At 35.4% G+C, this 19,857-nt stretch overlaps 1 protein-coding gene and 1 non-coding gene across 13 annotated transcripts in view; both read right to left on the bottom strand.

The window, feature by feature from the left end:
* Nucleotides 1-19,857, bottom strand: part of RASAL2 (RAS protein activator like 2) — a 459,173-nt gene that overhangs the window by 98,905 nt on the left and 340,411 nt on the right. For 8 of the 12 annotated variants that reach the window (XM_058274784.2, XM_058274786.2, XM_071207582.1 and 5 more), the window contains one exon: nucleotides 18,520-18,626. In XM_058274784.2, coding sequence (XP_058130767.1) covers nucleotides 18,520-18,626 — 107 coding nt within the window. Of the gene's footprint in view, nucleotides 1-18,519; nucleotides 18,627-19,418; nucleotides 19,733-19,857 lie in introns of those variants that run through there. The other 4 variants (XM_058274791.1, XM_071207584.1, XM_058274787.2 and 1 more) reach the window with 2 other exon arrangements.
* LOC111760478 (small nucleolar RNA SNORA72) lies at nucleotides 15,440-15,573 on the bottom strand. Its single transcript, XR_009180337.1, has one exon. It is a non-coding gene; the product is annotated as a small nucleolar RNA SNORA72 (small nucleolar RNA).

Here is a 19,857-nt window from a genome sequence, read left to right as displayed (position 1 = left end):
ACCATTATTATTGTTCAATGCTATTCAAAAAGGTATACTCAGAGAAATATTGTTTACTCCAAATCCCTATAACCCTGTTCCCATTTCCCCTTTATTCTATCCTTTCCCCATCTTTCCCTAATAGATAACCAATCTTTTTAGTTTCTTGTTTATTCTTCCTATTTATTTTGCACAAATAAGGAAATAAATTTTATTTTCTTACATGTTCTTCATTATTATAGGGTAACATACTATATACAAATATTCTTTTACACCTTGCTTTTTACACTTAGTGGTATATCCTGGAGATCACTTAAAATATCTTCAGAGAGATCTTCCTCATTTTCTTCAGAGAGATCTTCCTCCTTGCCTAGTGTGCGATGATATGAATATATTGTTTCCTATTACTACCATAACAAATTATCACAATCTTAGTGGCCTAAAACAATTCAAATTTATTCTGTAGGTCAAACGCCCAACATGAATTTTACCTGTCTAACATGAAAGTGTTGGCAGGGCTGCATTCTTTTCTGGAAGTTCTAGGAGAGAATCCATTCCTTGCCTTTTCCAGCTTCTAGAAGTCACCCACATTCCTTGGCTTGTGGTCTCCTATCCACCTATTCAAAGCCAGCAATACTGTATCTCTCTGACCCTTCTTTAGTCATATCTCCTTCTGACCACAGCAGGAATGGCTCTCTGCTCTTAAGTACTCATATTGGATTGGATCTACCCTGATAATCTAAGGTAATCTCCCCATCTCAAGGCCCTAAACTTTAATCACCCCTGCAAAAGCCCCTTTTGCCATATAAGGTAACAAATTGACAGGTTCTACGTATGGTGGTGTGGACTCTTTGGGAGACCATTAGTATGCCTACCACATGTAGTTTATTTAACTACTCTCCTATGAATGGGTATTTAGATTGCTTTCAATATTTTATTACAAATAATACTGAAATGAATAACCTGCGCACATATACTTTCATACTGGTGGAGGTGTACCTTCAGGATAAATTCTTAGAAGTGGGATTGCAGGGTCAAAAGTAAGTGCATATGTAGTTTTTGGTAGGTGTTGCTGAAATACCTACCAGAAGGGCTGTATCAGCTTGCCTTCCTATCAGATGTATGAGAATGTCTGTTTCCTCACAGCCTTGCAACTGAATTTGTTTTCATATTTTATAGTTTTTTTGCCAGCCTGAAAGGTGAAATATTTCCATATTGCTTTAATTTGCATTTCTCTGATTATAAGTGAGCTTGAACATTGTGTTTATATGCCTAGAACAAGTTTTTATATATATTGTTTGTGAATATTTGCTCATATCTTTTTTTCCATTTTTCTATTGCGATTTTGGTAATTTGTCCTTCAATATATATGTATTTTTAAACTCTTTACTATGTTAAATTTTCAACATATACAACACAAAACTTCCCCCTTTAATCACTTTCAAATGTAAAATTCCATGGTATTAATTACATCACAGTGTTCTGCTACTATCACCACCAAACTTTTTTTCATCACCCCAAACAGGAACTCTGTACCTATTAGCAATAGCTCCCCCTCCCTGCTCCTCACCCACCGCAATATCATGTAAGAAACTTTCTGTCTCTCTAAATTTGCTCATTCTAGGTATGCCATATAAATGACATCTTACAATATTTGTCCTATTGTTGCTTTAATTCAATCAATATGGTGTCTCCAAGGTTTCTCCATGTTGTAGCATACATCAGAACTTCAGTCCTTTTTAATGGATGAATATTTTGTGTATAGAACACATTTTATTTACCCATTCATCTCCTGATGGACACTTGTGTTGCTTCCACCTTCTGGGTATTGTGAATAATGCTGCGATGAACAGTGGTGCCCAAATAACAGTTTGAGTCCCTGCTTTCAATTATTCTGGGTATATACTTAAAGTGGGATTGCCAGGTCATATTGTAATTTTATACTTAACTTTCTGAAGAACTGCCAAATGGTTTTTCATAGTGGCTGCATCACTTTTTATCCCCACAATGAACAAGAGTTTCCATTTCTCTGCATCCTCACCAATACTTATTATATTCCATTCTTTTAATAACAGCCATCCTAATGAGTAGGAAATGGTATCTCATTGTGGTTTGGATTTTCATTTCCCTAATGGCTAACGATGGTGAAGCTCTTTTATGTGTTTTTTGCCATTCGTATATCTTATTTGAAGAAATAGCTATTCAAGTCCTTTGTCCATTTTTTAAACTGCATTGTGTTTTTGTTGAGTTGTATCAGTTCTTTATATATTCTGGATATTAAACCATTGTCAGATACATGATTTGCAACTACTTTCTCCTATTCTGTAGGTTGTCTTTTCACTTTCTTGAAAATGTCCTTTAATGATAAAATCCATTTGTCTATTTTTTTTTTTGCTGCTCATGTTTTGGTGTCTAAGAAATGATGGCTAAATTCAAGGTCATGAAGGTTTTCCATTGTATTTTCTTCTAATAGTTTTATGGCTTTAGATCTTATATTAAGGTCCTTGATTCATTTTGAGTTAATTCTTTTTATATGTTATGAGGTAAGGGTCCAAATTAATACTTTTGTATGTGGGCATCCAATTTTACCAGCAACCTTTATAGCGGAGACCAGTTCCCTCCCATTCACTGTACCTGGCACTCTTGCCAAAAATCAGTTGGCCATAGATGTGACTGTCCCTTAATTTTGAACCCGACCCCCCCCTCCCCAGGATGGCTCCTTCATCTGTTTGCTCATTGTTTGTGCTCATTGTCTGCTCCTTGGTTTTTTTTGCTCATTGTCTATTTGTTTTCGTTAGGAGATACTGGGAACCGAATCCAGGGCCTCCCATGTGGGAGGCAGGCACTCAACTGCTTGGGCCACATCCACTCTGTCCCTTAATTTTTAATAGTTATCAGGAACATTAGCCCTTTGTGATATGTGTTGTAAATATTTTCTCCCAATCTTCTGGTTGTCTTTTAAATTCATTACGGTATGTTTTGCTATGTGATTTAAAAAAACCCACATTTGTTATATTGTCATATTAATCAATTTAAAAAATTACCTCTGGCTTTTCAGTAATCATTACAGAAAGCTTTTCCCTATATTAAGGTTAAAGAGGAATTTACCCGTGTTTTCTTTTAGTAGTTGCATGGTTTATTTTCTTTTACATTTAGATCCCTTATCCATTTGGAATTTATTCCTGTGTAAGGTATGAAATACACTTTTAATTCTATCTTTTTTCAGTTGTCCTACATCATTTATTTCAAATATCAACTCCTTAGGAAGCCATTTTTGATTTCTCTAATAAGGCTTAGTCGCTCTCTCTTCTGAATACCTGAGACTTTTAGCTTATACAACTGATTTCCTCTATCATGTTCCATAGTCACTTCCATTCTTATTTTATATCCCCTACTCAATTTTGACTCCTGAAGGCAAACATTATTAGGCTCATCTTTGTATTTCTGTAATGCTTAGGACACAGTGGGCTACTTAATAAATATGTGCAGAATGTTAATGATTAGCCTGAATTATTGTTTTTTTAAAAAGTCTAATTCACCCAAGAAAGTAGGGAAATATCTAATACATCTGAGGAAAAAGCTCTCAAAATTACTAAAATAAAATCATACCTGGTGTTAAAAGAAGAAAAGTTTAGTTATCTGAAATATTAACTTGCAGAGTATCTGATAATAAGATGTCGATTTTCTTATGACTCACAGAGACTATGCTGATCTTATTCAAGTTCACAAAGAGTATGAATATTGAGGAAGATGGCTTTAAGGGATAAAAAAATGAGAAACGATAAGTCAAAAATAAGAAGGAAAACACTGCTCCAAAGTGTGGGCTATTACTTTATTGGATGGTCTCCCAGAGTTTATCAAGGAAGCCTGAAAAAGCATCAGATAATATAATGTGATGGACATCTTTTCATTGTCAGGGGAGATGAACTAGATGAATTTAATTGAAGTTTTCCATCTCTCATTTCTAGGACTCTAAGAATAAAAGCATCACAAAATGAAGGAAAGGCTTTAGAACCTTATTATTTTAAAAAAGCCTGGTTATTTAAAAAAATAAATTCTTACTGCCTCTGCTGAAACCAAATGCACCTAAAACCCATATTCTGGAAATGACGGTGAGAAAAGATAATATGCAAAACAATATAATTACTCTTTACTAATGTCTATCAGGATGGGCTGTGTGTGTGTATGAACAGAAGAAAGGGGGGAAAGAAGAAAGATATATTATGGAAAATATTTTATTAGGCATATTTATATTACATCTAGAGATTACTTTCCAACTGTACTGTGAAAAATTTTCATTTATGAATTTAGGTCTTCAGTATTAACACAGTAGTCCTTAATACATAGTCCCTTTTTATCTGAAAACCTCCAAGGATATTAAAAAATGAGTAATACTTCAATTACACAAGAAGGAAGTCATAGACTTCAGAAAAGGTTAAACAATTAGTTTTTGGTCATACAAGTGGATGCTAATTGAACACAAAGTTAAAAAATACTATATTGGGAAGCGGATTTGGTTCAACTGACAGAGCCATAAGGGAGGTCCAGAGTTCAAACCCAGGGCCTCCTGACCCGTGTGGTGAGCTGGCCCACACGCAGTGCTGATGCACGCAAGGAGTGCCGGGCTATGCAGGGGTATCCCCCACGTAGGGGAGCCCACATGCAAGGAGTGTGCCCTGTAAGGAGAGCAGCCCTGCGTGAAAAAAATGCAGCCTGCCCAGGAGCAGCGCCGCACACACGGAGAGCTGATGCAGCAAGATGATGCAACGAAAAGAGACACAGATTCCCAGTACCGCTGACAAGAATGCAAGCAGACACAAAAGAACATACAGCGAGTAGACAGAGAGAGCAGACAATGGGGGTAAAGGGGAGAGAAATAAATAAAAAATAAATCTTTAAAAAAAATACTGTTATCACTCCTTTGCTGGTTCTAGGTAAAAATCCTTAAACGCTTATAATATGAAACACTTTTCCTGACACTCTGGCAGAATTAAAAAGGTAGGGTCCTGGATCACACAGTCAGAAGAGTTTAGAGGCTTTTTCAAGTACAGCCACCTCATCTTATTGAGAAGTGCTTCTGAATGACAACAGTCTCCCTGACTGTGTAAGATATAAGTCTGGGTAGCTAGGACAGATTATTAGGTTTTGACCTTTACTTCTCTTTTTCTCCATTTAACTTTTTTTTTTTGTCTTTATTTTTTTAATGTTGCATTAAAAAAATATGAGGTCCCTATATATCCCCCAGCCCCTCACCCCACTCCTCCCCCCATAACAACAGCCTCCTCCATCATCATGAGACATTCATTGCATTTGGTGAATACATCTCTGAGCACCGCTGCACCTCATGGTCAATGGTCCACACCATAGCCCACACTTTCCCATAGTCCACCTAGTGGGCCATGGGAGGACATACAATTTCTGGTAACTGTCCCTGCAGCACCACCCAGGACAACTCCAACCCCCAAAAATGCCCCCACATCACATCAGTTCCTCCCACTCCCTACCCATAACAGCCAGAATGGCCACTTTCTCCACATCAAGGCCACATTTTCTTCGATTACTAATCACAATAGTTCATGAATAGAATATCAGAAAGTCTACTCTAATCTATACTCTATTCCTCCATCCTGTGGACCTTAGAATGGTTGTGTCCACTCCACATCTATATCAAGAATTGCTAGATGCAATTCTCCTGCTTTCAGTTGTAGGCACTCTTGGCTCCCCGATGTAGTGGTTCCATTTAACTTTTAATGAGTTGAGAGTCAGCTCACAATCCTACACATCCAACTATACCAGGAATGAGAAACAAACTAAGAGAGACAGTCCCCACGAATCATACTTTCTAACATTATCCTCACAAACTTCCATACAATTTATCTTTTTTTATACTTTTATATATTTATAAATATATTTTATATAAGTATATATATATATATACTTTTATATATTTATCATTACATTATACTCTTAATGCTATTTTACTTAATAGATTAATGTAGACCGTTTAAAAAATGTACAGTGTTGATTAATTTAAATCCACCAACTACTGATGAAGATACTATAGCACAAGTTAATGTCTTTGAAATATGAGTACCTTAGGGTGGTAATGAATGCCACCAAGATATTAGGTGAGTTTTCATAAGCAGATTAGGCAAATGAAGAAGTCAGTGCCAAGGTTATAAGATGATTGAGATACAGTCCTGAACTGTGGTTTTTAAATTGTTTTGATCCTGTACCACATAAATAACATACTATTGAGTGTGTATCCCTAATAAGTTTATTTACAAAATATAAAAATGTTCTGATCTATTACCATAAAACATTAATAACATAAATTTTAAAAAACAACAAAAAAAATGTTCTAATATTTTCTTCCCACACCCCAAATGGACTGTGCTGTGTACCCTCTGAGGTATAGACACACCATTTTGTACACCAGTAGGTAGAATATCATGGACCAGGGAAGACAACTATACAAAGAATGACCCTAACACTGATAACACTATCAGTGTTATAATGGATACATGTACAATCTTATGAAAGGACAGAGAAGGTCAAGACTAATATTGCCTACAGAGGTAAAAAGACACTGGAACTGAGTTTTAAAGGATGAGAAGGCATTTAGGGAGGATGGAAGGCGGGCTTTCTTTACACAGATATGCAAAGATACTTGAGAAAACTTATCTGGGGAACTCCGAAATTTGGTAAAGAAGGAATATAGGGTTAGAGAGTTGGGGGTGGGGATGAGAATATGGGATATCAGGAAATGAGACCGGAAGGGTAGCCAAGAACTGAATAACGAAAAGCTTGTTGTAGAACTGAATAACAAAAAGCTTGTTGTAGAAAAACTTCGGTTTTTATCATCCTGTAACAGGAGTTCAACAGCCTTATAGCAGGTGACTGATGCTTTTTGAAGAAAAAGCTCTGTCTGAAGACATTCAAAGGAGGGGAAGTAGGTATGGAAAGAAGAGGAATGAAGGAAAAACCCACTGTAGAAAAATAAAATGTATAAAATTTGGTCATATCCATGGACATGGGATCATGTAGAGCCACTAAAAGACTTTAAGAAAGGCAAAGTTAGGTTTAGATTTTAAAGAGAACACTCTGGTGGCTGTGTGAAAGCTAAAGTGGTTAAGAGTGAGCTTGGAGGAGGGGAGATGATGTCCATTGTACTCAACAGGACTGGCTACATTATTTGCAGATCCCAGTGCAAAATGAAAATGCAGGGATGCTTGTTCAAAAGGGAGGAAAAAAATGACATTAAAGTTACTAAAACACTTTGTTCTTCAATGGTCTATCTGCCAAGGTGCATTTTCATTTGCTATTTAATGTCACATTCCCTCAGGCAGAGGGGATACTTACAGAACAAATGTGGACCTTCACAGGTGCCCAGGTTCCCCACCTCACAACTCAACACATGGCAAGTTCTTCCTCTTGCCAGTCAGGGGGTCCATTTGCCATGCTGCAGCCAGGGGTCGTGAAGTCAAGGTAGTTTCTCCCCTTTTCATGGCCTACCATTGCAACTAATCCACTAGGCAACCGGATTGGGGGTGGGCAAGAGCCTCGCCTCCACCAAGTTGTGGACTCTGGCCACGTGCCAGGCACCCGTGGAGCTACAAGACAGGGACAGGGATGGACCCACCAAGCTCTGCCCAGAGGCACCATAGGGTATGGCCTAATAATCCTTATCATCCCCACCCTTGAGCCCAGGCCTCTGCTAAGGTCAGAGAGTGACAGCCGTGGTTGGGTGGGGCAGAAAGAGAAAGAGGGAGGCTGGGCCCAAGGTACCAAGAGTAGGGAAGCAGGTGGTAGAACATCCATACCAAGGAGGCAGTGAGAAGTGTTATTGTGCATGAGCCTTGGTTCCCAGTCCCCACATGCGCGCCATTGCTCCACTGGACTTCAATTACAAAATATAAATCTAAAGATTAATCATTAAGAATTTCAATATGGCAACCATGGAACATTAAACTTCATGTACAGGGCCCTTTGCACACTAGATACACCCATGAAACAGCCCTGGTACTAACTCGGGGGAGGAGTAACAAGCACTGAGAACTGAAGTCAGTACATGGCAGTGGGGCTGGGAAAGCAGGAAGTGGATGAATTTGAAAACACGCAGACAAGATGTGGTGCTGAATTTGGGAGGAAAGGGAAGAGCACAGTATGAATGACTCTTAGGTCTCTGGCTCAGGAAACTAAAGAAATTTGCAGTACTAAAAAGTTAGAAATTCTGGGGGAAAAGCAATTTTGGGAGAAACATGAGTGGATGCAATTTGAGGCAAGCTGAATTTGACTTACTATGGGGGACATCAGAACCAAGCCTGAGCAGTACACAGAGGACTGCTTAAAGGTTTACCAAAACAGTATCCCTCTGTATTTCATTAGTTTCATTGCTATTCAAAAGTCATAAAAATATCCTTTTAATATGAATATCTCAATACTATCCCATTTAACAAGCCCACATATAAAACAGCTTATAAGAATGCAGAGGCAGAAGTGGATTATATACAAAATAAAAAAAGGTCAAATAATTTACTTCATAGGTGTGAACTTACGAAAGAGAGATTATAAAGTATACTACATACGATAGGAAACACTCTTTAGATTTGAAAATTTTTTAATAATTAGCAAAAATGAAAAAAAAAACATTTCACATATATGTCTGCCATAATTTTGCTCTCTTTTTTTAACCAAATGTTATGCTTCCTATTTATACGTCCTTGAGTAAAAGTGTATGGTTCTATCATCCTTACAACAGTCAAAATTACAGTGGTTTGCATAAAAATTGCAAATATGCAAAGAACCAGTAATGGCCACCTTGAAAAGAAAACAAAGAAACCTTGTGGAAAACAGCAATCGATATATAATGCAATGAATTTTTGGTGCCTCTCTGTTTTATTTAACTTAAAATATAACAAAATATTATCATTTCAACTTGTAATCAATATAAAATTTTGCCTCAGTCCTTTGAACCTGGTGTTTTACCCTTTTTAAAAAAATAGAATTCACCCACTTAAAATTTACAATTCAGTGGTTTTTAGTAAATTCACAAAGGTGTACAACCATCACCACTGTCTAATTTCAGTCCTTCACCATGGCAAAAAGAAATCCCATACCCATTAACAGTTACTCTCTTCTCTTCTCTTTCCCCAGTTCCTGACAACCACTAATCTATTTTCTGTCTCTGTGGATTTGCCTATTCTGGACATTTTATATAAATGGAACCATACAATATGTATGGCTTTTTGCGTCTGGCTTCTTTCACAGAGCATAATGTTTTCAAGGTTTATCTATTGTAGCACGTATTAGAATATCGTTTCATTTTATGAATGAATAATATTCTACTGTATGGATAGAGCATATTTTGTATATCCATTCTTCATGGGATAGACATTTGGGTTGTTTCCATTTTCTTGTTGTTATTAATAATGCTGTTATGAACATTTGTGTACAAAATTTTACATGGACGATTTCTAGAATTGCTGGGTCGTATGGAAACTCTGTTTAACTTTTTGAGGAATTGCCAAAGTTTTTCAAAATGGCTCTACCATTTGTCATCCCCATCAGCAATTAACCAGGGTGCCAATTTCTCCACATCCTGGTTAACACTTATTACTGTCCCTCTTTTTGATTAGAGCAGAGCCACCCAAGTGTGTGAAGTATTATCTCCTTGTGGTTTTGATTTGCATTTCCCTAACAGTTAAAGATGTTGAGCATCTTTTCATATATTGTTGGTTATTTGCATACCTTCTTTGGAGAAATTTCTATTCAAATCCTTTTAAAGCCTTTTTAAAAATTTATTTTTATTTTTTTAATTAGAGAACTTTGTAGGTTTACAGAACAATCATGCATATAATACAGAATTCCCATATACTACACAATTATTATACCGTGCATTAGTATGTTAAATTTGCTGCAGTTGGTAAAAGAGCTTTTTTATAATGGTACTATTAACTATAGTCATGGTTTACTCTAGGTTTACCATGTTATAGAGTCCTATGGATATTTAAAAAAAATTTACTCTAGTAACATACATACAACCTAATAGTTCCGCTTTTAACCACATTCAAATATATATTTCAGTGGTTCTAATTACATTCACAATGTTGTGCAATCCATCACCACCATCCATTACCAAAACATTTCCATCATCCCAAACAGAAATTCTGTGCAATTTAAGCATTAATTCCCCATTCCCTACTCCTACCCTGGTCCCCTGGTAACCTATATTCTAGTTTCTGACTCTATGAATTTGCTTATTCCAATTATTTCAAATCAGTGAGATCATACAATATTTGTCCTTTTGTGTCTGGGTTATTTCACTCAACATGTTGTCTTAAGGTTCATTCATGTTGTCGTATGCATCAGAATTTCATTCCTTTTTATTGTTGACTAATATTCCATTGTGTGTCATATATCACATTTTGTTTATCCACTCACTGGTAGATATACTGGAGCCCCTTTTTAATAGTCACCCAATAAAAATTTTTGTAGAATGATATTTTAATCAAATAATCCCCCTGGAATAAAATTCCTTTAAAATGAAATTAGTAGATGTTTAATATAAAACAAAACATTAATAAATTCAGTGAAATGGCACTGGCATTAGTTATTGAATTAAAGCATGTAGGAATAGGAAGACACCTCAGGGGTATTATTATATACCAGCAATGTTCATACCTTGCTGAGTAGATATAGCAGAGAAAATACTTTTCTGCACAGCTAACCCCAGCAAAACTGAGAAGCTGGCAAGGTTTCCTTTTTACATCTCTAGATTCCTAACTTCTATGAAAGAGGAAAGCATCTGATACCAGTTACACATATCAGTTATACGTGGTGACTAGTTACATGCTTCCTTAAGTGGGTATGATCCTTTCAAAAGCTTTACCTCTAATTGTGGAAAGAAAGGTGGGTTTCTACCCCTCCTCTCCAGCCATATTAAAGCTGAAGGGAAATAGCTTCGGCTTGAAAAAGAGGGGCTTGTAGCAGACTATCCATAAGACTTGAGCTTTAAGTGAGTTCATTCTGTCCTCTCTCTTTCAACCAGTCCTCATCTCCTAGGTAGTATAAATGGACTTTTTCATGGTTAGTGTTGCCGCAAGCCTATTTCTAGGAGTTACTGTAGGTTAAAGAGGGTTCCTATCATTCTTTGATTTCTTCAAGTGTAGAGTCCTGGTAATATTCTCTGCCTGGACTCTCTTCGTTCATGTATTTGCCCAGTCCTTCCCTTTCACTTTAAGAGGTCTTATTTAATCTTAATCCCATTTTTTTATGCTCTAAAATGCTTAGTTCCAAATTTTATATTGTCTAAGAGATACAAAAATTACACCTATTCCAATTATAAAATAATTTAAGGTACAGTTAACATTTAACATCTTGAGGCCACAATTTTTCTTTTCTGACATCTCTCTATATATTATACTATTTTTACGTCTGGTAATAACATTTTAATAGATACATACATATGAATATATATTACATATGTATTCATAGGATATCTATTATATATATATACGAGCATAAATATATTCTTTATTAAAAGAGGTATCACTGCAGGGTGATTCTATTATAGACTTTAACTCCATGCAGATGGTCAGCGAAGAGAAGTAAGAAAAATGGAAATAGAATCTTAAAGCCGCAGAGGAAAAAATTTTAAGAGCCCTGGAATGTGATAGCACTGAGAATACAAAAATTGAAATAGTATTGCAGCTTGAGTGCTATGGATTCAATTTCAGTATTTCACCCCTAAGACTGAAATTTTTAGTCTGGTTAAAGCTTACTGTACCACAGTAAAGAAAGTATTTAGCAAGTTTAGACTGGTCATCTGAACTCACCATGGCAAACAAACAGGAGACTAATGTGCAATGCAGCTATTTGTGAATAAGGGCAGGCCACTGAAAATATATCTTGTTAGTTTCTTATATCAGACTTGAAGGTACAAAAGAAGACACTGATGTTCACAGGTAAGACATTGGGTACAATGGTTTTCTAATATTTTATTACTCATATAGACAAATGGCTCTCAACCCTGGTAATATTAAGATCATCTAGAAAGCTTTGAAAAAATATAGATGACTGGGTTCTCTAGAGATTATGATTTAATTGGTCTGAGATGGGGTCCAGGCATCAGCATTTTCTTAATATTCCTTAGGTGATTTTTATATACAGCTGGAGCTGAAAATCACTGACTTATAAATGCTTTCAGAAATCACTTTCTGGTCTTTATGAAGTCGACAAGAAGTTTTCTGTTTCTCTGTTTAACTTGGAAAAATACTTATATAGGATCTTATTGAGAATTCTATTCAAAACAGAGACTAGTACCAAATGAACCTGATATTTTGATACTTATGACATATTCTCCTTTTACAGAGGACTTTTCCTTAGTTTACATTTTATTCTTCCAGATCTTTACTTTCTTCTAAAAACTGTGTGAAGATTTATCTTTTGACAGTCTTTCATATACAATATATTTGATTGGGAATGCTCAGGAGTCACAGTGACAAAAACACAAGGAAGATTACATAGGAATATGCAGCTACTGCTTTAGCTCAATTATGCTTTCTGGATGTCTTGACATATATTTCAGTGCCTGAATTCTTTCTCAGCCAAGCTCAAAGCTCATACAAATGAAGCAGCTGCGATTGCATTGTGTTATGCTTGCATGGTAGGCCAACTCAGACCATTGTGTTACTGAAATGAGAACAGGAGCTGAGCACCTGGCCCGGAACACAAGCAACTCTCTTAGCCAAGCAAAAATGATGGTATCACATAAGTAGAAGTGGTGCAAAAATCACAACTATCAATAGTCACTTCATAAATAGAGTAAGAAAGAAAGACGTCTGTTCCAAAAAGCCAGCATTGTGAAACAAATATACACAATTACAAGGGGTCATCATTTTCTCTTTTGAAGACCTTAACTACCTGGATAACTTTTTATCATTCTACTCAGCTCTTCCTAATCACCCTTATAAATCATTTAAATGTATTTTAAACAAAGTATACAACATATGATGGATGTTCTATGTAAAGGGAAATACAAATATAACAGGTAAAAAAAAAGTCTAGTAGGATGTTACAGAAAAACTGAAGGACATGCTTTTTAGTGAGGCAAAAACTATTCAGATGACTAAAAAATTGTTTTAGAAAAATCTAATAGTCATGACACAGCTCTGAAAAAATACTGCCAGAGCTATATATATGTATGTCACCTATAGGGCTCAAAGGAATATCCAGAGAAATGAATTACTAATAAAGAATTCTATGTAGTTTCTGTTCCCAATATAAGTAGGCACAGTATGTATTATACAAATAAATTACCAAAGCCTGGATTCCAAATATAAATTAAAACCTCTCTTTGTTGAGGAAAAAAATCTGACTATTCTGCACAGGTACACTAATTTATTCCAAATGATCTCTTAGTGGTGATTAAATGGCTTAGTATTCTATTTAGCTGGAGGCATTATCAGTAATACTAAGAGAATAAACATGAGATAAACTCATTCTATTCTGGTCCTTTGATAATTCATACATATTTTATCCATTCAACAATTATTTGTTGAGTTTTTACTCTTTGCCATCTATTAAATTAGGCATTGGGATAGTTGTGAAGGTGATTAGAACATGTATTTACTGTGAATGAGGGACACAGACCCACAAACAAATAATTACAATTGGAATTGAAGTATGTGTGAAGAAATAAGGAATGAAAGTAGAGCAAGAATAGAAAAACAATCCTGCAGATGGCTTTCAAATATGGCTATGATAAGAGAAGAGCAGAAATACATTTAAACACTCCTAAAAACCAAGACCTCTCCTTAACCTACAGGGTCAGTCAGTGGCTATATACTTATCCTCTTTTATTTCTTATGTCCTTATTTTTAAACTAACTGACTCTTCTATCACCTGCATAAAGATGGCTTAGACTAAATAAGGAATATACATGAATATGCTGCTGTAGTAGTTACCTATTAGGTTTTTAAAAGTATACATTTATGTAATTAAGAAAGACATGCAAGGGTTTTTGGCTACCCTGCCTTGACTCCTCTCTCCCTTGTCCAGCATCAGCTAGCAAGATATGAGCAACCCTTATCCACTGGCTTCACCTGGCTCCTGCTCAAGCTAGCCACGACTCTAGAAATAGCAGCAGTGTCAGATGAACAGCCAGGCATAGGTGCTAAGCTGGCCTTCTACTGAATGATAGCCCCTAACTATCATCCTGAGTTGCGTTAGTGTTAGTAAGAGGAAACAGGAGTCACTTAGGAGAAGAGTCAAGTAATTTATCAATATTTCGCAGTATTTACACAACTTGGCTTAGCTTTTGGGCAAAAGTCAAATATTTCAATGAACACACCTCTAATGCTTCAGCAGCCAGCAACTTAATTTAAGTTTGACAAACAAATCCATTCACTGTCTTACCCCAACCTAACTCTCCAGCCTCCTCTCTTGCTATTTTTGCTCACATATTTTTCTATTCTTGCCTCTCTGAAACCTTTCTACATTCTCTGGAATCATCAGGGAGGGAAATGTTATTCTCTCAGCCTGGAATACTTTTCTTCACCTGTCAATTTTCAGGTGAAAACACAGCTCAAATACTGGCTCCTTGGTAAGGCCTTAGCTTACACATTGTGTTGTTAATAACCTGTTTAACCTATTTCTTTATGAATCTGGTCATTTTTCTGTCTCTTATTATTAGACTAGAAACTCTTAGGGGGTGGAAAATTCTGATTTGTTTAGTTCTGTTTCCTCAGTACCAAACATAGAACCAAGAAAGTATCAATAATAGGTGAATCAAACAGATTGTACCCAAAGTAAGCAGTCAATAAGTGTGTCATTATCAATAATTTTAGTCAAGGCTTGATGAAATCAATTTCACTTGCTCCCAGTGAGCCCAAAAACAGAGCTGGGAAGAGTAATGCACTTTTTGAGAATGCACAACTAGTTCTGTTTTGGGTCTACCTGATGAGTGGTGAAACAGCTGTTCACCAAAGAAAAAACTGAATCCTAGAACCACTAGTACTTGCACTTAAATCTTACTTCTGCCACTTTGTAAACACCGAAATGATCTTTGAAAGACTTAAAATAACCTAAAGTTAAGTATCTCAAAGTTGGTTTCTTTTTCTACTGCTTTTCCATATTCAGAAAGTCCATTGTGATATTATTTATAAAAATATTTTGTGTTGAAGGGTATCTACAACTCCAAGTGAACAGTTCCTTCCATCTACCCCATAAGATCTAGGGCCCCTTTCTTTCTTTTTTTCCTAGAACATAAAACAGTAATTTTACAATTCATTTAATGGCAACTGGTAATCACAAATTTTTCCATTTTTTAGAAATAACTGCAAAATTAATACTGGTTATTTTCAAAGTTATTGTAGTTGCTTTATCTCTTAAGGTTGTCCAAAGACACCTTGAGCTAGTCATTTCCCATACAGGATGGTCATATAATAAATCAGGCTTGGTTTATCATCAGCATTCTAAAAACCAGCCCTAGGGAGGAAAACTAGGTCTGGGGACACAGGCATGGTTTCTAATATAGCGAATGTTTAGCCTACCCTGATTATCACAAAATCAGGACAACGAGAATCTTCACAGTAGGTTCCCTTTCAATCTGAAGCACAGGGGGCATCATTGTCCTAAAGTCCTCACAACTGGGAATGAACAAACATAAGGGGGTAATGCAACCTCAGACCAAAGCAGACTTATTATTGTAGTAATGGAAGAACTTGCAACATTGACCAAAGATAAAGGTTGCTGGAGGTTCTGAGGGGAGAGAGAGAGAAAAATAGGAGGAATTTAGGGGATTAGAATTCTGCTGCATGGTATTGCAATGATGGATACAGGTCATTATACATTTTGTTAAATCCTATAAAACTGTACAGTGCAAAGTCTAAACTATAATGTAAACTATAGACCTTGGCTAGTAGCAATGCTTCAATATTTGTTCACCAATTGTAAGAAATGTACCACACTAATGTAAGATGTTATTAATAGGGGAAATGTGGGAGGGATAGGGATATATAAGAATCCCCTATACTTTGATGCAACTTTTAAGTAACCTGAAACTTCTCTAAAAATAAAGATTATATGAAAATATATATACATATTATTTTATAATAAAAGAAAATATAAAATGTTAAAAAAAATACTTTGTATTGACCTGAAAACTTGACACACTTCTTACCAGCAACACATCCAAATGATATGCTACATCAGCTACTGGTGTTCTATGGTAATTTAAAAGATACAATGTAGTTCCACAGGTATCTAAATACTTGCAGGGCCTCATTTAGCTAGTATATTTTGGTTTCTTTTAAAATATGAATTATTTACCCAGTATTATCAAGGAATGAGGTACTTCACAAACCAGATTTTTTGGATAAGTTTTTATAAGTATCACATCTCTTAAAGATTTTAAATATTTTGAACAGACATATATATCATATAACGCAGTCTCACTATTTTTTTAAAAACAACAAAATGAATATAATTTCACTTTTTCTTGATGATCAGGGTCATTTTTGTCAATGTTAATTACTGTACTATGTACCATTGTGTAATACAATGGTACCCCTTAAGGACTATGGATAAATGTAAGGTTGTTTGCCTTTTCCTAAATGGATTCAGATTCTTTTATGGTTCCTTGACTTCCGTTGTCTTTTTTTTCTTCCCTATATCCACTGTCATTTTTGGTTGCAATGAGGCTTATTTTTATTTTTCAGACAATTGTAGATGTGAAGGCCTGTGAATGGTTAAGTTCCCCTAGAGAATTAAGCACATGGGCTTTGTGACTGTAATTGTCTAGTCAGAGGCCCTTTCCCTCATTCCTTCTAATACTATGAGGTGGCTGAAGTTTTCAAAGGACTAACAACTGAGTAAGTGGTTTATAAGTAGTGCTAGCCTTCACATGCATTTATCACTGTTTTATTACTTTTACTCCAGAATAATCAGTGTTATAATTAAGATGAACCTTAACTGCCAATTTACTGCTTAAGTATAAATGAAAATTATAGGTCCTAATTAATTCAAATTAAAGCTCAGTACTTCAATGTACTACAATGTCTACCACATTGTAGAGGAATATTCTTCAGTTAATGACTTAAAAAAATGTACTATTCTATTCCAGCATAATGGTATGCAAACTTCCAATTCTAAATCAATTCTTTTTATCAAGCTCTGTATATGGGGTTATTAGTGTCACTATATTGACCTCTGCTTTATCAGGAAAATGAGAAGTTCCAGAAGGAGGGAGAGGAAAAAATGCTTTTCCATTGATGACAAAAAAATAAATAAAAATAGATAGTTATGTCTATGGAACAAAGAAATTTAATACAAAGGCACTAACACTGATAATTTTAAATTTCTGTCATAATTTGGTTAGAATATTAATTCAACACTTGCTTATGATTTTTTAAAATGAGAAAAAATTTTTAAATGAAAAAGGTATCACATTAATATCATATTAATGTCACAAACTCCATAAGTTCCTAAGATCTTACTCCTAAGGGTTAATCCCAAACAAAACACCCATTTTGGGTTAATTCACAAATATATGTCAGCTTACATATTTTACAAAAATCAGTTCCAATTACAAGATCACTGCAAACTAAAAAAAAAAAAAGGAATAAATAAATAAGGAATAGACCATTATTACTGACTTGTCTGAATTAAAAGAAAAAATTTTTTTTTAAAAATAGAAATTATACCTAGAATAATAACTAATACCACAGAAATAATTCTTCTCAAGTGTAAAAACAATTAATTTTAATAAAATGATATGACTACAAAGTAACTATATTTCTTACCCAATAAACAAAGAAAAGGAGTCATTTAAAATCTTAGTTACTCAGAGTTAACACAAAGAGTTTCAAACCAGGCTTGCAACGGGTGGTCAGCTGAACTGATCACATAAAGTCTTTCCATCTCAGCATTCTTTTGGATTTAATACTGATTCTCAGTATTAGCTGGTCAGTTTAAAGAGTTACTTTCTTCCAGACAATATCTTAAACACTTACATGTGCTTAAGATATGCTTTAGATTTGAAAAATGGCTTAAGCAAAGCACAGGCCAGGTCTCAGGATGAGAACTCAGAATTATCTAATTCTCTGACCATTTTCTTTGCAACGTTATAAGTCTCGTCATTCTCTGTTCACGCTCCAGCCCTGGGAAAAAAAATACTACTCATCCCCTCAAAAAAAAATCCCACCAGTTTCTTTATAGAATTATGATAGGTTTTGGATAATAACTTGATAAAAGAACAGTTTGCAAAGATTTGCACTCTGAAGTTCAGAAGAATTTGAATTTAACATATTTAGGGATATATTTTGAAAATACCCTACAAGTAAAAATAATATTCCCTAAAACTTAATAACCTTATACTGAAAGTAGACATTTAACCACAGTTCATCTCTACAAGTTGGTAACTCTTTCCTTTAACCTCAGTCTTGAGGAGCAGATTGTTTTGATTCCTCAGAAGCGGTCTCTAACTCTAAGAAGATAGTAGAAAAATAAAACATTCTCTTAGAGAAGAGGAAGACTTACTGGTACTTTGAAGGGTGAGGTATTTGCAGTGTCCATGGAGTTGGGTTTCTCTGATGTACTGGTCCCTGAGATACTCCTTCTGCGGGGGGACCTTTCTGCTGGTACCTCTGGAAAGAAGGAGGAAAAAAAATCTTTTAAACCCGAAACTTAGGATCTTTCATTACATTGTGAAATATTATTATTATTTTTTAGCAAAAAGTCAGCTGCTTTAAAGGGCGTATCATATTCTATCTCCATATAATTTGTTTCTTTATCTCTGTGATATCTGAACTATCAAGACACTAGGGAGACTTAGTCGCACTTAAAATCTGCTTTAGTGTGACAGCTTATATCTTTATCTGAGCACATATGAAAAATAATTTTCTCTGAGCTATGCTTAATATCCACAAGTTCACATAATATTTGCATCTCCCAGTGTATGAATTTACTTCTCTATTTGTCAGCAGTGTAGGCATTAACAGAATCAAATAAAATTTCTGATACTCTTTTAAATAAAAATCTAGTGTTGCACGTGTTTTAATACTGATTGCACAAAGGTCAAAGTTCGGTTCTGTGCACATAAGGCGATTCACCAGACTGCAACTAAAGGACCATGGGAAGACTGAAAGCTGCTGCTAGGATAAAATCACATATATGCCTATGCAGATATAAAAATAGATCAGCTTCTCCTTGTTCTGGCAATATGACCTTACTAAGATCTTACTTTGGAATCCTAAATCTCTTCAAACTGACCTAATAAGCTTCGGATTTTGCAGATGATGTAATGTTCTCCAATCTAATTACTATAAACCATATTAAGGTTACATTTAAGATATCTTTTCATAGAGTGATATATATATATGCATATATATATGCACATACACACGCGCACACAGATGATAGATATATACATATTATACCTTTATCACAACTGCTTCCCATCTCCAGTTCAACTGACAGACATATAGGAATCCAGCTTCTCAGATAACATTAGATAATCTCAACATGGACAAGAAAGAAAAAACACATCCTAAAAAAAGTATTCTGTGTTATCTTCCAGATCTTTAAAAAAAAGGAGTAAATTGTGACTCCGGAGACTGACATTTTGATTCCTGCTGTTCTCCCTTTAAAAGATAGATGCCGTTTAAACTTCCATTTCTGGCCTCCTGGCCCCTGGGATCCGTGCTACTTCCACTTAAGAGAAAGCGTTTTTTCTCTTGCTCCCTCCCTCTCTGTGTCTTGCTCTTCCCCCTCCCTCTCTCCAGCTTGCAGAGAGCACAAGCAAGAAAGAAGCACACAGGACTGCAGCTATTCAATCAATCGTTCCAACTGCACATCCTCATTAGTTATTTTCAGGCT

Source organism: Dasypus novemcinctus, chromosome 13, assembly GCF_030445035.2.
Source record: "Dasypus novemcinctus isolate mDasNov1 chromosome 13, mDasNov1.1.hap2, whole genome shotgun sequence".
NCBI classification, from domain to species: domain Eukaryota; kingdom Metazoa; phylum Chordata; class Mammalia; order Cingulata; family Dasypodidae; genus Dasypus; species Dasypus novemcinctus.
Note: the sequence above shows the minus strand (reverse complement) of the source record. Positions and strands in the feature narration are given on the sequence as shown.